Genomic DNA, 27,077 nt, shown 5'->3' with positions numbered 1-27,077 from the left:
TGCTAAAAAAAACCAAATACCTATAAAATTTACAAAAACCAACTAGTCATTTTATAAAAAGCCCCGGTTTTGATTTAAACCTAAGGTAATCCGGAAGAAACGATTCGAATATTATAAAATAAAAACTTTAACAAATTGGTCGATACGTATTGAAAGGATCGATTGTCAGACGAATCGAGGAAAGGCGCGTTTGACGGAGGTTGCCACGCGCCAGGTAAGAGGCGAAGTGTCAAAAGCTCGTGAAAGTGAGAAAAAAACCAAGATTTTACCATGGAAGAGTCCAAGGCTGGCGATTTGTTCGCAGAAGGCGTCGTCAAACACTACGAGCCGGAGTTGAAAAAAGTCGAAAAGCAGTTGAACGAATTGACGTAAGCCCGTTTCTTAAAACATAAAAATACAAAACTTCATTTTGTTCTTAAATATTCCTAGACTTCATTTAGTCTAATCAACTCTGTTTAATCAATTGACATTTCAGTTTTAAAACACGATGAACAGCCATGAAGATATTGTCGTAGCTGTCAGTGTAAAAAAAAGTCCCATTTTCTTTTAAAGACCACGTGTTCTCCTTTCTCCTCCAACTCCAAAACAATTTTTTTTATTATAATTCTGAATTAAAACCTTAATTCTCGTCACTCAATTGAGTATAGACTGTATGTTATGTATGAATTTGAAAAGTGCCAACTTCTCTGACTGTGAAACCTCTGCCGTTCAAATTTCTTTAGCTGTTGGGCTTTCTTATCTAAGAGATGGTACAATTGAGATAGTTTGATTATTAGACAAAAACTAAAAGGCATCAGTAAGGTGACCTCTCCCACCGACCATGAGACACCTCTACTTTACTAGAAATTGATTATTGCCATTTATGTACAGATCCCTTTTCAAGTCAATGGATGAAAACCATTTACAAGAATTTAAATTCACTAATTTCGTGGTCCGCTTGACCACTTAAATCATTACAATTAATTAAGGATTTTAGTTGAGATGAAAAAAAGTCAATGGCACGAGCGGGATTCGAACCCACGAGCTTCAGCGAGAATACATTATGAGAATAATGTACCTAATTTTTGTTGTCAACTAATAAATGTTTTTATTAAAAATATGACATGTGAGATGTTCTTGTATTACTGCTCTCCTTATGTAAAAGAAAGCAAATTTGTTAATATCCCCGAAAATTTTGATGGAAAAGTCATTGCATAAGCCAGAATTGAGTAATAACAATAAAACACAGGTTTTGCTATTTGTTATACATTGAGCAGCTACATTATATTTCAAAGTGTGAATTTTTCAACAAAAATGTAGTTAATTTAAAAGGAAACTTAATGTAGATTATGAAATAAAGGTCAGATCTGTATTTCAGTGGTGCTAAAGTTGAGAAATTATGATTTCATGTTTAAAAAAATCTGATTTTTAGACAAAAATCACAAAAATGTTAATACCCAGGAAAGAGTCAAGACAAAAATCTTGTTCTGGTGGTACTGAACTACATTTTGTTTAGTGAATTCACCATTGCAATATTGACATTTAACCCTGTTTAATCACAACATTAATGCATAAATTAATCAATTTAATTGCTATTCCCTGCGCTATCAATTTATATTTTATAGCAGTTTTTGAATTACTGTTCTTAAATGTCATGATGAGAGAATTTCAAGCGTGGTTAATTGATTGATTACATAACCAGCTTAAAAGTGAAATTTTGCAATGGTGTTTGTCCCATTTTTTTGGTAATGTCATAATTTGTAAATAGAAGAGTCAGCATTATTATCTGATTTTGAATTTGTGTAAAATCGGTTTATCATAAATATTTCCTTTCAATTTTAAAAGAAATAAGATGAGCTTCAAGTTATTGTTTGGCTTCAGTTTAAATGTTGACTTTTAAAAGTTTCAATGCAAATTGTAATTGAATTTCTCCTTCTTATGTATATTATATCATATTTGTTGTCGGGTGATTAATGATCATGGTCTGCCCATCCTCACTGTCTGTCTGCAGAAATCTGTTTTGACAAAAACCTCACCTCCAGCAGCTCTGAATTTGAACCCAGTGATGAATCACCATGGTCTTAACTGTTGGTATAAGCAAGATGATTGATAAAATCCAGATTGTAACATTAGAATATTAGATTTGAAAATCTTTATAAGAACATAGATTCAAAATATAATTACCGTTTTAAGTGTTTAAAATTGCTTTGGTGATGTTCCAAATTGCCTAGGTGCCAATGAATTATCTGGATCTCACAAGGAGACGACAAGGTTGGTGGGACACAGATTTTTACCAAATACTTTTTTTTTTGTCATTTTAAACTCCAAAATATCAGACATATATACGCCACTTCTTGTGAATAGGCCCTGATTTTAACAAACAATTTTTGAAAGTTGAAATTTTCTGTTTTTTAATATTTTTATTTTGCCTTTCTACTTGCACAAATCAACTATGTCAATATATCATTTTACAGCATATTTTTTTATGTAGATTGTAATAAAAATACAATAAAAGCTATCAAAATTTATCAATAACCAAAAAATCTCTAAAAACCAAATATTTTTCAAGCAATCTAGGTCATAATTTTTCTTTCTGTGAATCCTTTATGCTATATTATTTAAACATCTCTAGAGACCTGTAAATATAAATTTTAGTGTGAATTTATATTTATCTATTTTGGGACCTTAAATTTTTCTGATTTTTGAGTAGTCATTATCAGAATATCTGATTGAAATAGCTATAATTCAAAACCTCCTAAAAGGATTTTAACGTCAAACAGACAATTTGAAAGAAGAGGAACATAACTTTTTAATAACATATGTCTATAAACCACTTAAGTTTATAAAATATTTCTATAAGAAAATACTCAAAATAGCAAAATTATTTGTCAGGAATTAACCTTTTTTTTTTTTTTTTTTTTTTAATTAAATACTTGATATTAATGTTTGATATAATAATAAAATACACTTAACAATTTCTTTAAAACAAATTATCAAACATGAAAAAAAATGTTAGGGCTTACACTAGTAATGACAATCATGCTCTGATTATCGAAATTATCAGTCAAAAAATTAATTTACACCAATTTCTATGAAAGTCGGTGTCTAAAGGTTTTATTATGCTTGAATCGCAAATCTCAAAATGAGGTCAAGTTGTGTAAGCCTACTTTGCTTGCACAATGTTTGTTAAAATATGCACACAAAAATCAGCATTTTGTTTATTTATCTTTTTAAATCATACCAAATTAGAATATCCTGTGTCGTAAAATATTTTTGATTTTACGTTAACCAACAAAGAAATGAATACACCAAAAATAATATGTTTTTAGTCACTAAATAAAAATTATGCTCATTCATTGCGACTAAAAGATAAGATTTTCAAAAAAGCTCATTTATCCAATTAAGTCAATTTATTAAGGAATTTGTTAAGTCTATTTGTAATGAATACATTGTTATTGGAACAGTGGTGTCTTTGTTGACAAATGAGAATAATTAAATAATCCCACTTTTCCACACTAAAGGTATTAACACGAAATGTTTTATTAGTTTAACACAAAAAAAAAATAAAATAAAATATGGCCATTTTAGTTGACAAATATTTTTATTTATTTATTTATTTTTAAATTTGTTATGGATAAACTTTGCTATTACTAAATTTTTATTGCAATGTACAAAAAAAAAATGTAAAATAGTAAAATACATAGTTGATTTTAGGAAGTAGAAAGGCAAAATAAAATCAACAAAATAGAAAATTTCCACTTTAAACATTAAACTAGGGCTTATTCACAAGAAGCGGCATAAATCCAAATCCTTCACCCACCAACCTGGTCATCCCCTTGTCAATATGATCTATGTGGGGAAAAAAATTAAGTTGTAACTGCCAAGCCAACTTATAGGTCTTCATCAAGACAAAACTATCTGAACTATGTCTATAAATTTGAATAACTTGTCTTTTTATTCTCCTTTTTTTTCATTTTGTGAATCAACTTAGGTTTTTAATTTGATCATTACCAATCATTTTGGTCTTCCTATTCTTGTTATGTTGGTCTGTTAGAGACTGCATAGACAGTAACCACACAGAACTAACACTGAAGATAGCGAACTGCCAAAACACATCTGATAAACCAACATAGCAAGGATAGGCAGACCAGGATCAGTAATGACCAAATTTCATCATCCTGCAGACAACTGAAGAAATATCACGATTTATGGTTTTCATTGAATGGATTAATGTTTTTAGTTTTCGTAGGGCTGAATAGTGGGACAATAATTATGAAGTGGAAAAAAATTAAAGGTAGTTAAGCTCTTAGGTGTACTAGCACTCAAAATTTATGCATTGTTCCTGGTATTTTGGGTAATGTTTGCCTTATAATATTGTAAAAAAGAATTTGTTTTGACTGTATTTGTAATTTGGATATTACTGATTATTTTGGTTCATAAGAAGTGTTTTGAACAAAACAGCGAGGGTAGACAGACCTGGTTGATCAAAAATTCCCAACTAGTGAATCCTCAAGGAGAAAACTGAATTTTAAAAAAAATTATACTAATGGAAAAAATATTTTTCAGCTCTAAACAAAGTTCATTACTTAAGGAATTGCAAAAAGAAAATGTCAAATTTTCTTCTATCGATATCACTGAACTCACATCATTGGTAGGAACTATTGAATTATTTACTTTGTTCTAAAATATTTTAAAAATTAATTTTTTTTTACCATTTTCAGTATCAAATGATGAAAGAGTATCATTGTAGGCTTATAGCGATGAAGAAGGATATTTTGGCTGCTGCTGAAAGATCAGAAAAGCTGAAGGTAAATATTTTTTAATGACTATGTCAAACTATCAAATGTGAAAATCGGTACCTTTTAGGCAAGTAAAAAAAAAACCTTTTAGCACTTTTTAATCCTTTTTAAGATAATAATAGATTTGAGTTATTAGGTTTACCAAAAAATTATTTGCTCAGTATATTTAGTAGTTTGTAACCACTCATGCACTTACAGCCTTAATGTTAACCACGATTTCACTTTTGTACAGGTGGCGCAATAGCTCATTGTGGCTAAAATGCAGTCTGAATAATGTTGTAAAGAACTTCCTGGGTTGATTAATTTTTTGATAACAGGGCACTTTATGTTAGTTGCATATTGGCTTAACCGCCACAACTCAGCCCCCCCCCCCTAATGCTAAAAATGCAATAAAAACACAATTAAAAGAAAATGGCAGTGTCAGTGGGTCGATCTTGTGTATCAAAAGCACTGTTGATGGGTGATTCTCAGAGGGCCTTATTCGGAGAAGAAGGGTCAACCTCACCCAATTAAGAATAGGATTTGAGCTTATATAAATCAGTTATCAGTGACTAATGTATATGGTATATTTGAATATTTGTATTGCATTTAAATCCAGGCTCTATTCATGTCCAATGCGAGCAAAAAATACCATGCTGATAAAATGAGATTTTCACATTTAATAGTTTGGATATGGTAGCAATGATTTATATTAATTAATAAAACTTAGAGCTTAAAAAAAAATATCTTTTTTTTAGAATCGAGCGATGAAACTTAAAGAATACAAACAAAACATCGCACTAGAAAATGCACATTATAGAGAAGCTCAAATGAAGAGGGAGCAGGACCTGATTGGAAAACCAGGCCAACCATTATGACAAACATGTCTAAATATAATTTTTTTTATACAAATCATATTAATTGTTTTGTAAATATTTGAATATTCCATTTTGTAAATTCACAATTTGATTGTATTTTCAATACTGTTAGCTTAAACCCAGATCTAGTAACATTTTTTCCAATTAACAGATGAACATTTTATATTTTTCAACATCGCTACTTGAAACTGTTTTGGGTATGACTAACAAAGCTTTTGCGAAGTCCTTGAGCCTCACACTCCGGATAGATACCTAAATTTAGAAAGTTATGAATGAATAACTTTATTTTCAAAATTAGAACCCTGTATAATACCTTGTCTGGTGGTATGCTTGAAAGAGGCCCTTTGAGACATCCGAGCGTTTCAGAAGTGCAAGGAAGCCATTTTGAATCTTTAAAAACCGAAATGTTAAATTTAAAAAAAAAAGTTTGAACGTTATGTTACCTTTAGATAAAATCCAAAAGTGGCTTTTGTCCAATTCACTTATTGGCTCCTGAATTGCATATCCGACGACGTTAGTCAGATCCGATCCCGAGTAGCCCTCCGTTCTGTCTACAATCGTCTTCCAGTCTTCTGGGCTCATGTTAATACTGACTCCTTTGCTTTTGGCTTTGAGTAACAAAAGGCGAGATTCCCTGAAAGTCAATTTTTTTTTAAATGTTTTTCGACTTTTTATTAGAGGGTTACCTGTCAGGCAGTGGTACATGTATCCTTCCCTGGAAACGCCTCAGAAAAGCCACATCTATGTCCCAGGGACAGTTGGTCGCGCAAAGGACAATACAATTGGATTTCGGATTATTCAAGTTACTGTCCAACTCTATGAGTAGCTGGTTTTTTAACCTATAATTTTGCTTATATAACTTACGATTTTCTTTTTTTTTTATTTGTACCTTCTACTGTGGTCTGCTTCTCGGTCATCACGTCTTCTGCATATGCTGTCAATTTCATCTATGAAAACTATACATTTCTGGTTTGATGTTTTAGTATAATCAAACAGTTCTTTAATCATCCTATAAATAAACCAAATTGTATGTAAAATGTCAAACATATATTATAAAACAATAAACTGTTATAGTTTGTATAAGTTTAAATTGTTAAGTTTATGTTAACTATGTTTTGTATTCAAATAAATATATAAAAACTGGATAAGGTGAATCATATATAACTTTCCTAAGCCCATTTTTTTTAAATTATTATTTTATTGATTTTCTTTTACTTACTTTTCTGATTCTCCTACCCAAGAAGATAGCAAGTCAGCGCTAGAAATACAGTATAAAGACACCTTTGCCTCTTCGGCTATTGCTGATGCGATTTTTGATTTGCCATTTCCCGGTGGGCCGTATAAAAGTATATGGCATGACGGTTTTCTTCCTCCTGGTACACAAAATCCTGTAGTATTTTTCACTACAATTTTAAAAATTGGATTTTTTACCAGTGAAAAGAGAAGGAAACTGAAGAGGCAGTATAATGGACTTTCTAAGTTCCGACTTAACATTTTCAAGGCCTATTACGTCCGTCAACCCATGTCCGTATGTTGGTCGCAGAGTCGCTTGGATAGCTTCTCTTCTTTTCAATGTATCTTTCCTCGTTGAATCTTAATATAGTATTTTTTTTTGTTTTATTTTATTATAGAAGGTTAAAAAAAAACTTTACCAGGATATTTAGACTGTCCAGTTTTACAAGTGTCTGGTAGTTGGGCTAGGTTTGTATCGTACATTTTCTGGCACATTAGTGTCGTATGGCATGAGATTGTACCTAATATAGGCTAAAAGAGAAGACATTTTTATGAACAAATAAAATTTATATTTTTCCAAATGTTATTACAACGACAAATTAATACTGATTAATACCTGTAGTTGCTGGTCTGTTTCAATTGTCATTAGCGACCCAATACGTGAAATACAATCTTGATATTTTTGTACGATCTCAGCCATAGTACCATTACTCGAGACAGATAATAAAGCCTCAAATCTGAAAGGAAAAATTATCCCCCTGAAGAAAAACTGAACCAATTAAAAATATTAAAACCTAATTAATAATTATTTGAATTCACTAATTCCGTGGTCTGCTTGACCAATTAATACATTACAATTAATTAAGGTTTTTAGTTGAGATGAAACAAAGTTAATGGCACGAGCGGGATACGAACCCACGATCTTCGGCGAGATACACCGCTGCTCTACCACTTGAGCTATCGTGACCTCGATCCACTCGGACATCAACTTCCTATCTCAACCCTCATAACTCATAAGGTGGGGTTGACATAGGAAGTTGATGTCCGAGTGGATCGAGGTCACGATAGCTCAAGTGGTAGAGCAGCAGCGTATCTAGCCGAAGATCGTGGGTTCGTATCCCGCTCGTGCCATTAACTTTTTTTCATCTCAACTAAAAACCTTAATTAATTGTAATTATTTGAATATTTTTTGCACAAAATATTGCTTTTTATAGTTTTGGCATGTGCTTTAGCAACTCACAGCAGTAAACTGTTGTAGCTGAAAAAAAGCTCAATCAATTATCTCAAAACTCAGCAATCAGTCATTTGATGATTATGAAAAAGTCCCCCCCCCCTATGGCCAAGGTATATATTGTATATAATAAAAAATGGTTATTGGTAATAAAATATATAAAAATTTACAAAAACCTATATTTGATCACTTTTTCTTGGGATTTAGTTTGTCTGGGAACACAGACAACATAAGTCTGAAGGGTAGCGAAAAGGCAGATGCTAAGACCTAACCAATCCCTACCTCCAGATTTAACCACTGCAATCCGTCCCACCTTAAAAATAAATTTTAAAAAACAATGAAAAGGAAGTAATATCAGTGGGCCAGATAAGCATAAAAGCTCTCACTTATCAAGAGCGCTGTGAATAGGTGGTCCTCGGAGCTTCTGATTTGTAGAAGGGTCATCCTCACCTGATTAAGGCTAGGTCATGCGAGATTGACAGATGGACACTTTTGGGCCAAAGCCCACATACTTGTCCTGCATGTAGAGAAAGGTTACTCAATGAAGGGCATAGCAATACCTTGGCTCTATATAGAGAACATGTAGGAATGCCATCTGATATGAGAATTTTGTTTAAACACAGCAGCGAGTATCTGAGTTGTCGGTTCCAATTCTTGAACGAAACAGTTGTTTTATTGTATGTAGTGCTGATAGTTTTGTCTCCCTAGCATATGTTGAGAGTGAATGTATTTATTGGCATGAATGTTAAGTGTGAAAGAGGCAATGGTGGAATATTTAATACCCATTGACCCTCAATTAGGTTAGTTACATAATAGGTGTAAAGGGTGATGGAGGAACCAGTTTGCATTTATATGCATATCTATTACTTAATTTGAGTTTGGGTATTTTGTAGTTTTTATGTAGTTTAAATTCGTGTTGAACTGATAGACACTGGCAACTTTGTCAAAATTCTTCGTGGAGTCTGCACAGTGGTGAACCTGTAGTTTGGTCATGTTTATGCCTCACCCTACTTATATTTCTCACAACCATTGTAGCAAATGCTATTCCTCCACAAAATTAATGGTCAATATGAAAACAATCAACATTAATTATTTGGAGATCGTGAGGTCACAACACCACACAAATCAACATTAAAATTGAATTATTGACACTTTTTGGAATCAGACAGTGATGATAGGCAGATGAACTAAAATTACAAAATCAGTGACAAAATCCTGAAGAAGAAAATTGCTGAATTGCTGAACCTTACCTACCTAATTTTTAATAACTATATTTATTAATGTTGATGGTGGGTGTTGGTCTGCACACAGGTCAGTGAACACATTTCATACCGGCACTGTGTCCCTTAGGCAGTCCCTCACTGAAGATGGAAAGGCAAAACGTGTTCGAGTAATATCAAAAATCTGTGATTGTACACAGCCCTAATCAGTGAACCAGTGTTATCAAAATGTATTTTTTAATATTAAATTGTAAAATTTGATAAATTTCGAACTCATGAGCAATTTAATCATCAGCGCTACAAGAATCAACCTACAACAAGCTTTCATTGAATACAAAATTTAAATGCTTCGATGCATCTGACAAATGACAAAATAGCATGAATATGCATTGGCAGCGAACTTGCCAAATGACAAAGAAGTGTAGGTCGAATATGGTACTCACTCTCCCACAGCCTCTGTAAAAGTACAGTAAGTACAATTAGCTATTAGCAATAATTATGTATGAAAGAATATCACCTTCATATTTTGCCAAAATCTGACCCGGTTCCATGGTTGTACTGTCAAATTTGGACGAACTTTAACTACGAAAGTCTATGAACACAAAAAATCAATGAAAGTAATAAACTAATAAGCAGCAAATAATGAAGTTAAGAAGAAAAGTTGAGAAAATAATGACCTTTCACTTAAGTAAGATGTTATGACGGGTTTTTTGTTTATTTACAAACTCGTTTATATAGGATTTTCTTTTGTAAAACTAGAATGTATTATTTTTAACGATAGTAGGCTAAACAAGATAATTAAATACACGGATTTCTGTAATCCTTAATCATACCGTTAATTCTCGGTGTACTAAAACGTGGTTAAACGATAAAACCTAAAACTTTATTTTCAAATAAAATATATAAGCATATAATGCAATGAATTCTTTTAGGTTATTATTACAATTAATGGTTTTTAAACCATTTTAAAGATTAAATTAACTTCGATTTTAAAGTTTTTCCATTACAGATCCATACTGCCCACATTACTACTATTAGTAAATGTTCTTTTTTTTATTGTATAGGGAAATTAATTTTAATTGTATCACAATCTGCTAAATTGTGGGGAAAAATTTCGCTAATTATTTGTCAGCTGTTTTCTTACGTTATATTGTAGCAATTTGTTTTCAAGTTTTTTGAGCTTTTCGCCGGCTAGTCAAGTCCCTGTTCTAACACAATTATTGATTTATTTTATCTATTTATTTTTTGAGGTCTACGGGGATGAAAACTTGTATTTGGGTAGTTTCCGATAATTTTCGCTCTACCTTGCTTTTTTCGATTATTTATCTGTAGAAGAGCAGAAGAAACAATACGATGCTAAAGAGTAGTCCATTTTGTGTTCCTAAGTTATAAAACAGGGTGTTCGGCTACTCGTGTTACAAACTTTGCCAGTATATTCTACATTCAAAATGGAACCAAAATGTCCTAATTAACTATGGCCTGAATCCCAACAGTTTCGGAGTTATTTCACTTTTTCTGATTTTTTAAGATTTCACGACCCTGCTTCAAATAAACAATAATAACTCCAAAACTAAAAGGTTTTGGACAAATCCGTTGAAACCATTGAAAAGTACGTTAAATTTCCAATAAGTTGTGATCATTTATAAAGTTTTAAACGTTAGTGAAATAAGCGTTTTAGTAGAGAGAACTTTGAAAACTCTTCTTTTTTTCAATATTGAAAAACTTACTAATGTGATTCTAAACTACTATTTTCAAGCCTAGAGACCAGCAAATTTCAGAAAACGTACTCTACGTAGTACGTACGTATTTAATAGCCTTTTTAGTGGTGCTATTGCTTTTTTAATTACTTTTCAGTAAACACTTGCAATATTTCGGTTTCGAACCCAAATTTTAAAAAAAGTTTAATAATTTCATTGAAAATTTCTTTACGTATTTCTATTTTATTTTTCCACCTTACCAATCCTTCAACCCTTTTTCAACTTCAACGTTTTTCATCAATTTCTTCCTGTTTGAAAAAAGTAATTAAAAAAGCAATTGCACCACCAAAAAGGATATTAAATAGAGTATTCCAGGAAATGGAGAAAAGTTTTGGATTATTAAACTTTTTTTAATTTGGGTTCGAAACCGAAATAATGCAAGCGTTTACTGAAAAGTAATTAAAAAATAATTTAAAAAAGCAATTGCACCACTAAAAAGGCGATTAAATGAAGTACGTTTTCTGAAATTTGCTGGTCTCTAGATTTGAAAATACTAGTTTAGAATCACATTAGTAAGTTTTTCAATATTGAAAAAAAAAATAGTTTTCAAAGTTCTCTCTACTAAAACGCTTATTTCACTAACGTTTAAAACTTTATAAATGATCACAACTTATTGGAAATTTAACGTACTTTTCAATGGTTTCAACGGATTTGTCCAAAACCTTTTAGTTTTGAAGTTATTGTTTATTTGAAGCAAGGTCGTGAAATCTTAAAAAATCAGAAAAAGTGAAATAACTCCGAAGCTGTTGGGATTCTGGCCATAGTTAATTAGGACATTTTGGTTCCATTTTGAATGTAGAATCTACTGGCAAAGTTTGTAACACGAGTAGCCGAACATCCTGTATATAACTTAGGAACACAAATGGCATTGTTCTACTCTTTGGCATCGTATATTATCCTGCTCTTCTACAGACAAATAATTATAAATGTATGTAAGTAGTAAATAGTAATAATAAATATTACATTAAATTTTAATTTAATCAAAAACCACCATCGAAAAGCTGAGCACACGAGAAAACCCCCAGATCAACAAACAACATCGACAAATACTCAACACACCCGCGAAAAATACAAAAACGAGGGATACAAAGGCCTAAACAAGTATGTAAACGATGATGGAATAAAAGAGAAACGCGCTTGGCCAAGAACAAACATCAAAAAAGGACAAAAGAGTACTGATCGTCGTCCGAATTAATTACAGCAAAAAGGCTATAAATAAGCATTAAATAACTGTAATCAATAATAATTTTTCAATTAATTGCATTTAATAACAACCATAGCTATAATCAAAAACTAAATGAAAAAGCTACGAACTGGCCAGCAATCACACTGTAAGCTTTATCTTCTTTATTCAGATATCGTGAGATGCGATCTGGTGTGATGTAGGTTTCAGAAAAACATTTTCTTTATCGTACCAACGTTTCGATCTTTATTGAGATCATCTTCAGGGCCTGGGATTTACAAACATTGTTTAAAATTAACAAATACATGTAGGATGTGGAAAAAAGTGAATTTATACAATGCAAAAAAATATATTTTTTATATTCAGTCAAAGTATGTCTACACTTTTCTTTCACTACTACATCACACCAGACCGCATCTCACGATATCTGAATAATTATCAACTAACGGTCACTAATCACCACACATTTATCTTCTTTTTTCTAAAATTGTAGAGATGCTATTACTTCTTAAATTAATTAAATCAATTAGTAGTTCCTTCCAGACACTCAATGTGTAGTCAGAAGTTCACTAAGTACTGCTAAGTGAAGCCCCTTTAAATGACACCCGCTAAATTCATTCCCTAACTACACTTTGGTCTTTTCCGATTATTTCTGTCTGACTAAACACGTCGTTTTGGTTACTTCTTTCACGTTATCTCATAAGAAGTTATGGGGCCACATATTTGCCAGGGTATAAGGAGGATGAGGCATTGATACAAACCTACCGCTGAAGGTAAAAAGAGTGTAAAAATCGGAAAAGATTAGCCCTCAAATAATTGTTTTGACTGGAAAAATCGTATATATCAAATATTGCTAGAAAAATATATTAATGTTTTATCCTTGAAACTTAATAATTTTGCATATTATACCAACAAGTATTAAATCTTTCGTGTTCCAACTTGTTCTGAATGTCTTATTGTAGTGAAACACTAATTTAACGGTTTCTTTTAAACTAAACTAAGAGATCTAAATGGAATATAAAACAAAGAAAGAAAAATTTAGAGCTTTTCTATGGTATGAAGATGTCTCAAAGAAGGGAAAAGGTACGGGAATAGGCATAAAGGGAATTAAGCATCACATCGCACTCGGTTTCACCATCTAAGAAGGCGAATTGCCAGCAATAGAAACATGTGCGCATAAAATTAATTATCAGACAGCCATGCAGCCCTCCAAGCACAAGAGTTCAACTCAAAACTAGTGTGGAACTGCTTAAATAAAATCAGAGTTCTAGAAATATTCGACGCTAATTTACCTCCACGAAACCTGTCACTAAAATCCATAGTTTTCTGGACCACAATAATACAACGCCATCCTAAGAATCACTCACTTTCCTCTCTTATGGACATATTAATTATTCTCATTCCTAAGGGAAACAGACCACCCGACCACATATCCTTTTCCAGACCCATCAGCTTTCTTCCTTCAATGTTAAAAATTCTTGAAAGACTCATTTTAAAACGCTAATCTTAGATACTCACCAATACGGTTTCCGTCCTCATCATTCCATGATCCTACAAGGTTTCAGAGATGTCGACACTACCTCCTGGGTGATAGTGATCCGGTGTGTATGTGATAAGTTCTAATATAATACTTCCACAGAATTAACAAAATTCGGGCACCAAATTACGCATATGACAACAGCGCGGCTCAAGATATCAAGCGCATATTGTATGACTGTCCTCTGCTTGAGATATGTAGAATCGTTAGAATCATGAAATTCTACGCACCAGAAAACAGTGACCACTTCAAGAAAGCGAGTTAGAAGATATTGTGGCCTGTAAAGTGTTCCTGTAAAGTGAAGCTTCCTTTACATGATTTATTAAATTTAGCCAATGGTTCCGTTTATAAGATTAATCACGACTACATCCGGCAGGTGTTCAGAACTAAAAACTTTTTCCTGGTGCTCTTTAATATTGGACAACGACCCCAAAAGTGGAATATATCCTCACTTTCTTTCCTATTACATAAGGAGTAGAGATGTAAGGTTTATAATTAAGATTTAAAAATTCTCCTCTAGTTTTAATTATTACACCCAAAACATCAGTATTCACACCCAAATTCATATAGTCCACATCCAGTCTTAGTCGCCTATATACGTGATGATACTGGCCTTTCTTCTATGTTCCTTTTGATAAAAATTTATCATTTTATCCTTAAGACGAAATCCATGTGTAACTTTTTGCCCCATTCCTCTACAGAACCTAAAACTGTGCGATCGCCTACCTTCCTCATCCAACAATTCCACTCCTGGAACATTTTCTTCCTAATTACTTCAGAGGCGACCAAATTGGGCAAACTGGACAACTGAAGTTTTAGGACCCTTAATACATATCTAAAATATAAGAAGAAAGTAAAAACATAAATCTTGTAAATCGGGGTGTTACTGGAAAGCTTAAACAACTTTTTAAAATACGCTCTCTGGACTCTTTCACAGGAGGTCCGAGCGTTCAAACGTACCAACGCCCTTCAGCCAAACAAAATCTTTTAAAATAGTGAATGGATAGTCTAAAAATTTAAAAAATAAAAAACTATAACTCATTAGATGTCTTATTTCAACGATTCGTAAGAAATGAAAAATCTAAAATTGTATTTGTATTGTACAAGAAAACGGCGGAATAAAATAAAAAAATAAATAATAAAAAAACTTTTCCCTATGCTCTTTTTCCGTGATGGCCCCTCTACGTTGCCTGCGAACCACCTCCCACCGACGACCACCCTCGCATGCTGCAGTCGCGACCCAGTCTCCAACCCAAAAGCTTCGAGATGCCATTTGACTTTATCTACTTGATGTTTGTCGCTGCGGGAGCATGTCGGATTTTGACAATTGCTGTCGAGACAAGTACGTTGCAATTAAAATCTATTTACTTTGTAACTTTCCTATACTTTCATGTGATATAAGAATATCCACGTATATTCTATATTTTTTTCCCCAATCGCTTTCCGTCTGTTTATGCTCGGAGAGTGAGCTCTCCGGTTTTAAAAAATATATAAAGAACTGTTTTACTTCTAGATGATTGGTTTGACGAAATGAATTCGGATTTGAGCTACTTGAACCGAATCGCGTCCAACATCACCTGGAGGGGTCTTTTGGGCCTGGAAACCGACGGAGTGATTAGTGCTGAAGAGGTGCGTACGAGGTGGAGGAATGCGAAATGCGAAGAAGTCGCCCAGCTGAACAATCTGAGCCGGACACAATCCAGGATGGCCTACCTACTCTGCCGAGGGCCCAAATATACTGTACACCAGTCCAAGTAAGACGTTCCTTGTCTAAATTGTACAAGCTTTTACTCGTTATTAAATTATTTGGGACCGCATTTGCTCGCAGTTTGGTTAAGAATACCAAGGTATATGGCAATGTCTTAAGAGCTTGGTTGATTCATACATATACCACAAATGTTTGGTTATTGCTTGAAGCTTTAATCAAAACGCAAAATTTTGAGAGTACCTACTGAGGCCTGCAGAGTGATGAATTTGTAGTTTGGTCAGTTTTGGTCTGTGTCGTCAGTGTTGAGTATAGAACAAGGGAATGCTGACCAGGATGATCGGAGACGATCAAAGTTTCATCACCCCGCAGACCTCGACAAGAAATCTTATAATTAATAAAATTGTTTAAACAAAAGGAGCTTGACTCTCTCGCTCTCTCTCTCTCTATATATATATATATATATTATGCAGGGTGGGCGACCAAGACCCGAGGGGTTAAATGCCTGGGTAGACTCGTACCCCATCCCTAAAAGGTCCGGGACTTGGTCGGCTCACGTATCCTCCATAAACCTCTTGGACTTGTTCACAAACCCCAAGATTTTGGACCATTTTATCTCGGGGAGTGATTTGGTGATGTCCTCTCCTTCAAAGATTTCATATCTAGACCTAGCATAGCATACCTATCACATTCCGCGAGGTAGTGCTTTGCCGTTTCTTCTTTTATTTCGCAGAAGCGGCAAAAGGGATCTGGTAGGATACCCATTACGAAGAGGTGTCTTCTCAGTGGGCAGTGGCCCGTCAGAATACCTATCAGCCTCCTAATTCCCTTCCTTGAGATAGAGAATAGCCACTTCGATTCAGCTGGTTTGATCGCCTTAACAAACTCTTTCGATTGCCTGTGTCCGGGGGAAGGAGCTTGACTAAGTAAAATAACATACATCATTGAAGTTGGTGAAATCAACCAACTATCAAAACACATCTGTTAGGCCAAAACAGTGAGTAAGGACAGATTAGGGTGATCGTAAACGACTAAACTTTAAGTTCAATACTTCATAGATCTCGTTAAGAAACCTCATAATTTAGTCTAACAAATTGGACTGGACTAGATTGTAGATTTGTTCTTAAAGCGGCTAAAGAATTAACTCTGCATTTATCAGGTAGGACTATTGTTCTATTTCATATATGGGTGAGTGTGATAGCACTCGGGGAGCAAGAGCGCGATATCACACTCACCGTCCTGAAAGGGTTAAAGTGGCAGCACAATCTTAAGCTCTGCGTCTATCACGTAGGGCTATTGCTTTCCTTCACGAAAAGACAATAGTTCATTATCTGAATATGTATATCTTTTGGTTTTTTGGCTGTTTCCGACCATCCTGGTCCGCCTACCCTCGCTGTACCCATGATTGAAGATGTCGAAATACCGAAATGCATTTAACAAGCCTCTTAGCGAACTCAGGTCTCCTGGGTGATCGGAAACAACCAAACCTGAACACCTAGCAAACCTCGACAAGAAGCCATTTGATTAGGTTTGAAAATATGTACTGACTAGATTTTTGATTTGTTCTTAAGGTGGCTAAAGATTCGTAAGCTCTCGTCTATTGGTAGAGCTCCAACCTACGTAGGCTGTAGGCCACTATCTAGCATCAGAATTTTTGGTGTTTGACCGTTTTCGTCCACTCTGGTACGCCAACCCTTGCTGTACCCACGATTGAAGTAGCGAAATACCGAATCGCATTTAACAAGCCACTTAGCGAACCCCGTCACCTGGGTGATCGGAAACAACCAAACTTGAACACCTAGCAGACCTCGAGAAGAAGCCTCATGAGTAGGTTTGAAAATATGTACTGACGAGATTTTTGACTTGTTCTTATGGTGGCTACAGATTCGTAAGCTCTGCGTATATTGGTAGAGCTCCATACATACAGTAGGCATTAGCCCACTATCTTGCATCAGACTTTTTAGCGTTTGACCGTTTTCGTTCACTCTGGTACGCCAACCTTTGCTGTACCCACGATTGAAGTGGCGAAATGCCGAAACCGTGTGACAGTGCAAAACAGTGATGGTATGCAAACTAAACTACAGCAATTTTTGGTTTGCAACAACAAACAACAGCTCTTAAGATGTATATTCTAGCTTGCTCGTTCTCAAGAGCAGCTGAGGGCACTGTTTACGAATAGTGTTCGTAAGAACGTCCAGAAGTGTACCAGGATGATCGGAAACGACCATACTACGAGTTCATCATTTTTATCTCACATATCTTTGCAGGATTGAGCTTTTTTGACCTTCGTAGTTGCATTTATTTTATATATCCTTTTCTTCCTCTTTTTGGTAGAACTAAATACTAAAACTAATCTGGTCCGTCTATCCTCGCTGTACCCACGATAGAAGATGGTAAAATGCCGAAACAGGGCTGGCAGTTTAAAAAAGCGAAGATTTAAGCCAGAATAATCAGTAACAATCTAACTACATCAATTCTGTTTCAGTTCAGTTGAAACTGTTCCGAAACAAGCCATTATAATAACATATAATAATAATATAAATTATAATAAATATGAATTGTCCTGCCCTTGAAAGAGAAAAATACTCAGAGAAAAGAAAAACGACTCACCAGTTAGCCTGAATGCTAATTCTAAGATAATTTGTAGTTTAAAAAATGATAAATCCACAAATCATGGTATAATTTTTCAAGTTTAAGAAATAATAATTATATTAGTTAGAAAAACTGAAGGAAAACAAGTTCATTATTTTTCGCCATGAGATTGAAACGAGTCACTCCCCGGTAAGAGACTATAAAACGTTTCATTTCCATTTTAATTGTCATCTTTCTCCTCTTAAAAATCCAGTTGAAAGATTAAAGCATCTCTCAGTGTCAAAAATTGTTGTAGAAATTATTTTTTTAGTGTGAAAAAGTCTAAGAAAGTAAAGAAACTATCAAAATTGGATCTCTCTAAATCCATAAAGCATAAAAGAAGATGATCGCAGATATCGGATTTTAATCCAGGATTAGCTGATATACTACAATGGATTAAGGCGAGTATAAATAATCGGCATTGTCCAGACTGTTTGCTTTAACTCCCTGGACCTCAATCCCGAACGAGTGAATACCCATAAAGGGAATCAACCCTCTTTTCACAAATAAAGTATAAATACAGCCTTGCTTTACTTTAATTTTTATTATCAGATGACCTGATAAAATTAGAGAATCGAAATCCTTTAGAAGCGTAAATAATTTGTTTTTATTTAAACGAAAAACAAGGCATATAGATAATTTTGAGATTGTTTTTTGAAGTCTATCGGTTGATGAGAATGTGTTTAGTTCGTTTCCGATCATTCTTTCTAAGCTCACTGTTTCAGTCTGTCATGCCCGTTTTGACAGTTTTGCCGTCTTCGGTGGTTATCAGGGATATAAGCAGGGCGAGAAACCCACCACTAAATATGCCGAAATGCCGCTCTTCTCTGAAATAGTTCCGACCGAGCTATTAACCAAATTGAGAGAGATATTGCGCAACTTTGGAAACATACACGATTTCTTGGTTGTTCGCAAAACTAACCGGAGGGCCTCGATTCGGTTTTGAGTTTGTAAAAACGCCCAGAATTGTAGTTTCTTCACTGGTTTGGCCTGTTGGTTGCATTTTGGTAGTTACTGTTTTATTGGCTGTCATTGTCATAAGTGTGATGAAGCACCGAATCAAACCTACAGGGCATAGCAGAGGTAGACCGAAATGATCAAGAAGCAAACTCAAATTTGGGAAAATCGTTCATAAATAATGTTTACAGTCTGAGATTTAGGTGCGACCGGTAGCTCGTTTGTTTTTACAGGCTCTTACTTAACCACTTGGATGGTCTCAGCAACATCTACAGGGATTCGAGAATTTGTCGTAATCGAGACCTTTGCTACGCGATCGAGCCCGACTTGGACGTGATGATGAGAGAGAGCCGTGACCCGGCTGAACTACTCTGGGCCTGGACCGCCTGGAGGGCCGCCGTTGGTCCGCCGAGCCTCCAGATCTACCCGACCCTCATACACATTCAAAACCAAGCGGCGCAGAACAATGGTGAGTTACCTCCAGTTGTTTTATCACAATGTATTATAAACTTAAGAGATCTTTTAGTTTATAGGGTAGATTCATTTTAGAGAAGAGCGAGAAATATGGACGTAAGAATGGGTTTGAATAGAGACTAGGACATTAGGAGTAAAGGGAACTTAGCGCAACTGTGCATGCTGGTTTGATATGTTAGACGCTTTCATCATTTCATCATCTCAAATGCTGGGTCTGGATGATAGGCAGGGCACGGCTGAAGATGATAATAACTAAAACACGTTTAACATGCAAAAATATCAAGAATAGGCAGACCAAATTTGGAACCGACCAACCAAGTTCATCACCTCATCCCTTGACATAAATCTCATAATTAATGAATGTGTTTGAAAAAATAGACTGGTCTAGATTTTGATTGTAGATTTGTTGTCGAGGTGGCTAAACATTCTTAAGCTCTACATCCTCAGTCTACTGCTCCTCCATAGATGGGATGTAGTTCATCGGTATACCTATCCTCTCTGTACCTAAGATTGAAGAAAGCGAAATGTCTAAACATATCTGACTGATTAAAACTGCAAAGAAATACAGGCCAGAATGATTAGAAACTACTTAACTACAGGAATTAGTTTGATGAATACTTTCTTCTTCGAAAGTTATTAAAAACAATAGTAGCCTGATATACCAGATCCGAGTTAAAACGGCATCTGCAAGAGCTCTGGTCCCATATCATAACCGGGCTTTTTCATTCTCTGTTGACGTAGGTTTTGTAATGAAAGTAACATACCAATATAAACTTTTTGCATCAGCAGATAAACACTAAAAAAGTCCTAATCTGAAGCCTCGCATTACATGTTTGCCAAAGTAAAATGATGGACTTAAGGACTAATTTAACATAGCGAATTAATCAAGCAACATGTTATGTTTAATTTTTCCAATAATGTAGTTCATGCATCGAAACGATTATGGTAGTAGTTTGAGATGCGAAGGTGGTATGCAATTGCTGATTGTAGCGGGACAAACCTTAAGAATCCCTGTATGCAGGCTATATAAGGTTCATGTTCTACTAAATCAACTCGAATAAATTTTCCGAAGTTCGGCTGACAAGACAGGCTTTCTGGTAATCGATGTATTTTATTTAAAAAATAATAATAATATGCACTTAAACGCGTTTCCGAATTCGGAAATAACCGAATATTAAATAAAAATCTCCGAAAGCATTAGCATATGAATGTATAAAAGCCATTCTGGTACAATTCAGGCACTCGAAGTCTTCTGAATGAGTCACAATGGCTCATTTGAATTTGGATCCCGCCTCCAGCCTCTACTCTATTCTATTCAAGTATAAAATGGTAGGTAGATTCTAATACTGTTCGTGTTAAAATGACTGTATCGTTGTTGTCACCAAGATCGGCACAAATAAACCGTCAATATGTTTGACAAATCTCACCACTCATTGATTTTTCTAGTGTATATGCGGTATACATCTCATTTACCGGATTTGAATTCAAAAGGAACCGAAGTTGTGACCCTGGAGTAATTACATATATTTATGAATTTTCTGAACACATTTTGCTCTTTCTGCATGTATTCAGTCATGACTCATGGGTCTTTATCTAGTACTGTTGGTACCAACCGATATCGGGCCACTGTACCTCGCAGCACTTAATGGTTTATTTTTTTGTGCATCCAAGGTTTGGTGTGAACTAGGAACTATACTAGTTTATACCAATGTAATAACTTTTATTTATTCCTTGTCTATAACTCAACTGGTCAGTTTTATCATGTCGCTTGTATCGAGTCATGTTCGAAATAAATGCAATGACAATTTTCCCAAAGATTTGGTCATTTTGCAATCTCAATGCTTTTAAACGATCCTTAAAGCTTAAAGATTTTACCTATCATCATCACCCAGTAGAGGTACAACGTGTGACTATTTTTATTAGTCTTCCCTGATTCTTACAGCCCGTTCCAGCATCTAATCTTAAGAATTCCTCTCTCGTCTTGGGCAACTCCGGCATTATCTTTACCGAATCAACAAGTAGAAGAAATTGTTCTTGCTACTGAAATATTGTATTGCACTAACGATGATTACTCGGCACTTGAGGAAGGTGCTAACCTTGACAGCCCACCATTTAAATACAATAAACAGTCAAGTAAAGTCCTGCATGGGCTCTGGTTGGCAGAAGGTTGGAGGAAACATGATGTAGGAATGAAGTGCTGTGAACTTCAAATTGCCGTACGCTGATAATCTTTCTGATAGTCGAGGTTGAAGTCGCTGTGTGGTTGGCTATTGCATAGGAACCCGCGATCAGTCTTAATATACTCTTCTGGAGGATCTGGACTGTTTCATCTGTGAGTATGAAACTGAAGACCATAAATGGCAACCTTAGACAGGCCTGAGGTAGACATTTAGTACCAAGGGTAATGGCTTGATGGTGAATAATTGCTTCAAGCTTTTTATCCTGCGCCTTCATGCTAGGTTTGATATGTGCTCCCTCCAAGTCATTCTTTTATCCAACTTGATGCCCATATACTTGCTCCATGTCCTCAGATTGATGATTTCATTTCATCATTTTGTAGAGTTAATGGAGAAAGCCTTATATTTTTCCTACGACAACTGTTGGTGGGTTTATGTGCAAACAAATGCATTGATTGTGTTTAATGGTTAAAAGGTGTCGACCCATCAAGAGCTACGCACAACGACCAGGGGTCGATTTCTTCTTCAACATATTATCCTCACTAAGCTAGAGGCTTTTTACCAGATTCCAAAGTATTCTTGATAATTCCTGTATGCATCCTTCAGGCCCGGACTTTTCCTATCTCAGGAATAGGAATCTGGGCCTAGCCTCCACACCGAACATGTTTCTCTGTCTCTTCTTCTTCCTTGCAATACCTGCACAGGCTTGTTTCTACTGCTCGTAGATGTGCCCTGGAGTCTGCAGTCTTCAGTAAGCAGTCCAATTATTATTCTAGTCCTAGCATGTTCTAGATTTAGAACTTCGGCTCTTAGTTTCGGCGGTGGGCCTTTGATAAACCACTTCAAATGCCTCTGTCCTGGAATATTACGACATACTGGAATATTACCATTGAACCGAGAACTTATTACCTAGCAGAGGACCTTATTTAATATTAGTCTGTTCAAGGAAATTAGTTTTTAGCTTCTAACATCTAGTTTCCTGCTTCTGCCTTTAATACTAACCGCTTTACATCGCCCATCGTTTTTCCTACAATATCCAATTACCCGAGAGAGCTCGTGCTGGACAGATTTATAACAAATGCTTCTCCCAAAATGGTTCTTTTATTTTCTAATTGGCTAAATTATCGAAGCCACGGATGCCTGCCTTGACAAGAGGATTTAGAGGGTATCTGTGTTCGCACATATTGTCACTGTCATACGTTGCTTTAAATAAGTTATATGTATAATAAATAAGTTATACGTATCTACTAGGGAAGGTCTCTCGAAAAGAACGTTGGACAGGATCCTATAGTCAGGACTCATAAATACATTGGTAATCATCAGTTCAGCCGATCTTTCTTATGAATTGGGCATTTAATATTTATTGGGTAACCATTCTTTTTACCAAATCAGGGAGATAGAGTATTACAATTAATTTTCAATGTATCACTGTGCATTTTTAGGGTACAATGATATCGGAGAATGCTGGAGAGAAGAACTCGAGACGCCGAATTTGGAAGAAGTGGTCGAAAGGCTTTACCAAGAGGTGGCTCCGTTTCACAAATTGCTGCATGGATTCGTTCGCCACAGGCTGATACAGTTTTATGGCCAGACCAACGTCCCGGCCGAGGAACCTATTCCGGCTCACCTCCTCGGTAAGAGACATCGCGAGAATTCTCACCCGCTTCTTTTCTCCGAGTGGATCGATTTACTCTTAAGAAAGAAATGGCAATTAACCGGAAACACCTTTAGCTTGGCAATAAAACAACAATCATCGTAAATCCACTCCACCCCGAGGGAAGATTAGGCTTAATGAAAATAAAACTCCCAATTTGGATCGGACGGAGGATTCCCTTTTATTTAATTTGCCTTCTGCTCAATTCAATTTCTCCGGCCAAGCTTACTTTCAGAACAATCCTCGCAATTCATTTGGTAACAATTTGATACTGTTAAATTAAGCCGATTTATTTTCATTTCTTAGCCACTAGACGTCAGTCCTGTTTGATTGTTTTGAATCGGCTTAATAAAAAAGAATTACAGTCATTTTTAAAAAGGTGGAACAAGATTGTGTGAAATGAACCTTATGCAAATCATTTCCCAAAAGAAATCCTTTTTTGCTCATTTGTTTAATATGTCTCTTGGCTTTTTGGTAATGAATAATTTTCAGTTGTCATGGTGCATACTCTCGTATGTGGTGTAGTTAGTTCTAGTCCATATTCCTCCGTCCATATTCCATCATCCTCACGTCGTCTTCCACTTTTCTAACGGTTCAGCTTCAACATGTTCTTCGGTAGCATCCTGCCGCCGCTGCGTTTGTTCTTTGATGATGACCGTATGACATTAACCGCGCCAAAGGTTCGGTCCTCCAATTTTCGTGCTTGTTTAATTTTTTGAGGACGTTTCTTTCCCAAACCTTCAGTATGATTTCACTTTCCTTGGTCATCATCCATAATTCACTCCGTGCATCACAACAGGTGTTCTTTTCTGCCGCACGAGACTATGTTTGAAGCTTAAGCATCTGATTTGAGATAAAAAGCTATCTACCCGCTCGTATTCTACCCTTGGTCTAGGCGTTTATGTCCTTTTTTATTTCACCAGAGATACTAAATACTGAAAGCTTTCTGCATGATAATTGAGAGCTATTTTAAGTATTTAAGAGTTATTGTATCCGATGTTCTGTACTTTTTGTACGCAGTCCTAAGTCACTAAAGGAATTTCATTGATTGGCCCAGTTGAAATGATACAATTTTATATGTGTACGTTTACACTATATTCTGATAGTAGGAGTGTTGAAGATCGTGTTGGTTGATACAAATTTTGATTTACTAAATCCCAGCCAATTTCAATCACTGGAGTCCTTGACATCATCGTATATTTCTTATATTCATTTGTCACCAAAGCCCCTTGGTTGTCACTGATGCGACAAGCACTTCTACATCTACAAAAGGATGGATGCATGCTGGCCACATCGTCTGCGAACTCATTAGGTCAGTCTATTGTAATATTTCCTGCGTGGTTAATTCGATTTGCTCTTATCACTTTTTCGACGTTCGAGGATTAAAAGATCTTAGAGGAATTGGGTCTTCTTGGCCTGTCAAGTAAACTTATTTATTTGATAGGGTTCAACCAACTTTTACCTGGGACTTTGATTCCATTTTATCTAATCCCACTAACTTCAGTGAAGCTCGCCCGAATATACCTGATATCGCTAGACACCTTTTCCCTATCAACCGTTACATCTGCTTGAAATTTATAAACAATAATTATTTGGAGATCGTGAGACCAGACCGCATCTCACGATCTCCAAATAATCATTGTTTATAAATTTCATTAATTAACGGTCACTAAACACCACATATTTCTGTAAGCAATATATCCAGACACTGTCTTATAGAGGACTCGTGTATCAGGCAATATGTGGGCCCAAAGCTGGGAGAGTCTGATGGACATCTTGTTGCCGGCCTGGACCTTCGACATGGACGAAAAACTTCGAGAGACAGTCCGTAAGCCTGAGGACATGCTCAAGAGGTCAGAAGAGTTTTACGAATCCATAGGTCTCCCACCGATGACGGCCAAGTTCTGGAAATACTCGCAGATCAGCCCCCAGACATCCAACGAGTCGTCCTGCCATGGAACTGCTGCTGACCTCTTCGACGAAAACGACTACCGGTAATTGGGCATTTAATTTAAGCTGAGTATTATAGTTGAAATACGTTAAATGCACCGTTAAGTCCGTAACCATCATAGCCAGACAATCAGTAGACAACTTCATCCCCATTTCCCGTACAAAATAATTTTTAACGATGAACTAGATTTATCGACCTGCTGGATACAAGAAGTCTTTTCAGAGGATCTTCCGAAGAGGTTACCTACCTACACGAAAAAATAATTTTTAATTTATATAGGCACTAACCGTAGAAACACTGTAATAGTACAGTGTCCTACATGGACTGTGCCATTAATGTTCGAAAATTGTTTCCTCCATATAGCTACATAATCAGAAATTCTGACAACCACGGAATGAATGCAACTCAATTTTCTTTCTATCACCCACAAAAAGCAGGTCGATACATTACAGTAGTAAAACCTAATGTAAAGTTCCCAACGTTTAGGGATGGTTAGGGACCCCAAAGCGATAATCCGCGCACTATTGAAGTGAACAGATTACCACCTGGGGAGTGGAGAAGTAGGACTTCTCCCAACTTAGGTCTTACGCCAGTTGATCCACTTGGGACTGTTTCTTCATAGAGATGACGAGATTCTACGTAGCATTTTTCCTATTTTTTCTGCAGAAAAGTCTTAATTTTTTGTTAGCTATAGTCGTCACCTTAGTATTCATTTCGGTTATTTAATTTGAAAGAAAAATTAAAAAATCTTTTCCTGACAGTTGAAATATTCGAGAAATAGACAAGAAAAATCCAACAATTGATTGTGATTGTGCTATTCAGTACTAGATAGCGGTACTAGAGATAATCTGTAGGTACATCATGAAAATGTACCCTATATTATCTGACTTATTACTTTTTGTGATTTTTAAGCTTTATTTGTACACATGTACAGTACTGATATGTAAAAGTTACAGATTAACTCATTATTAGACAAGATAATGACAAGTAAGGAGTGAAAGCACCCACCGGTCAGCTCCACATGAAGAAGTAATTTTTATCACTTCTGGGTTGAGACCTATATTTGCAGCATAAGTTCTTTTCATTTGGCTGTATCAGAATTTTTAGAGGGTGTCTGCCAGTCTTCTGTAATGGGTCAGGATAAGGTGCTTTAGATTTTCTGTAGATATCTGTAATAACTGAGGTCACTTAGGGTTGCCCAGATCTCTGTGGATTGTCTTTACTCTTATCATAATAAGGAGCACTGGTTATAAGCCTTAAAATGAGGTTTTGAGTGGTTTGAAATATTTCAATTTTTGACTGAGTGGCTGAGGGCCATGTTGCATAACCGGGGGTCAAATTGGTCAGAGATTTGTTTCTCTTTTTTAAACATAGGAGTGACATACATTCTCTGATGAACTTTAGTAAAGGAGTTTTTTATGTGATCATCTCACAAAACCTGTTACTGTATCTGTTAAGAAACTAATTTTTTCTCTTGATGATGAAGACATCATGATGGATTTATGTCTGACTACATAACACGTAATGGACCTTCAATTTTTGGTATTAGTTCATTTTTTTAAATAAATTATTGAAGTGCTATGTGAATTATTCGGCTCATTTATTCAATGGAATAGTAGAGCCAAACAAAATTAACTTTTTTATCATTAATTTTTTATTCTTCTGATAAATTATTGATAAAATAACATAAAAATATGGGTTAAAATATTAATCATTCTAAATTTATAAAGGG

At 35.3% G+C, this 27,077-nt stretch overlaps 3 protein-coding genes across 6 annotated transcripts in view; 2 read left to right on the top strand and 1 right to left on the bottom strand.

Moving 5' to 3' along the window:
• Positions 1 to 32: 32 nt before the first annotated feature.
• LOC106664473 (biogenesis of lysosome-related organelles complex 1 subunit 6-like) lies at positions 33 to 6,060 on the top strand. Its single transcript, XM_014390189.2, has 4 exons — positions 33 to 368; positions 4,546 to 4,630; positions 4,701 to 4,787; positions 5,516 to 6,060. Exons 1-4 carry the CDS (start codon positions 271 to 273, stop codon positions 5,633 to 5,635), a joined length of 390 nt encoding a protein of 129 aa, XP_014245675.1. The 5' UTR covers positions 33 to 270; the 3' UTR covers positions 5,636 to 6,060.
• The window catches only part of LOC106664470 (vacuolar protein sorting-associated protein 4-like), a 23,441-nt gene continuing 2,123 nt past the window's right edge, over positions 5,760 to 27,077 (bottom strand). The window contains exons 1-11 of one of the 4 annotated variants that reach the window (XM_024230580.1): positions 9,837 to 9,976; positions 9,763 to 9,775; positions 7,485 to 7,605; positions 7,288 to 7,399; positions 7,067 to 7,228; positions 6,855 to 7,008; positions 6,525 to 6,644; positions 6,322 to 6,474; positions 6,079 to 6,269; positions 5,949 to 6,025; positions 5,760 to 5,887 (exon numbers count right to left, since the gene is read on the bottom strand). In XM_024230580.1, the coding sequence (XP_024086348.1) occupies positions 5,780 to 5,887; positions 5,949 to 6,025; positions 6,079 to 6,269; positions 6,322 to 6,474; positions 6,525 to 6,644; positions 6,855 to 7,008; positions 7,067 to 7,228; positions 7,288 to 7,399; positions 7,485 to 7,605; positions 9,763 to 9,775; positions 9,837 to 9,870 (1,245 nt within the window). In that variant the 5' untranslated portion in view covers positions 9,871 to 9,976 and the 3' untranslated portion in view covers positions 5,760 to 5,779. Of the gene's footprint in view, positions 6,026 to 6,078; positions 6,270 to 6,321; positions 6,475 to 6,524; positions 6,645 to 6,854; positions 7,009 to 7,066; positions 7,229 to 7,287; positions 7,400 to 7,484; positions 7,606 to 9,762; positions 9,776 to 9,836; positions 9,977 to 9,996; positions 10,065 to 27,077 lie in introns of those variants that run through there. The other 3 variants (XM_014390181.2, XM_014390182.2, XM_024230579.1) reach the window with 3 other exon arrangements.
• The window catches only part of LOC106664466 (angiotensin-converting enzyme-like), a 21,185-nt gene continuing 3,715 nt past the window's right edge, over positions 9,608 to 27,077 (top strand). The window contains exons 1-6 of the mRNA XM_014390166.2: positions 9,608 to 9,788; positions 14,972 to 15,138; positions 15,310 to 15,550; positions 19,323 to 19,558; positions 23,183 to 23,374; positions 25,130 to 25,388. Coding sequence (XP_014245652.1) covers positions 15,021 to 15,138; positions 15,310 to 15,550; positions 19,323 to 19,558; positions 23,183 to 23,374; positions 25,130 to 25,388 — 1,046 coding nt within the window. The 5' untranslated portion in view covers positions 9,608 to 9,788; positions 14,972 to 15,020. The remainder of the gene's footprint in view (positions 9,789 to 14,971; positions 15,139 to 15,309; positions 15,551 to 19,322; positions 19,559 to 23,182; positions 23,375 to 25,129; positions 25,389 to 27,077) is intronic.

Source organism: Cimex lectularius, unplaced genomic scaffold (assembly GCF_000648675.2).
Source record: "Cimex lectularius strain Harlan isolate CLEC.00 unplaced genomic scaffold, Clec_2.1 scaffold13, whole genome shotgun sequence".
NCBI classification, from domain to species: domain Eukaryota; kingdom Metazoa; phylum Arthropoda; class Insecta; order Hemiptera; family Cimicidae; genus Cimex; species Cimex lectularius.
Note: the sequence above shows the minus strand (reverse complement) of the source record. Positions and strands in the feature narration are given on the sequence as shown.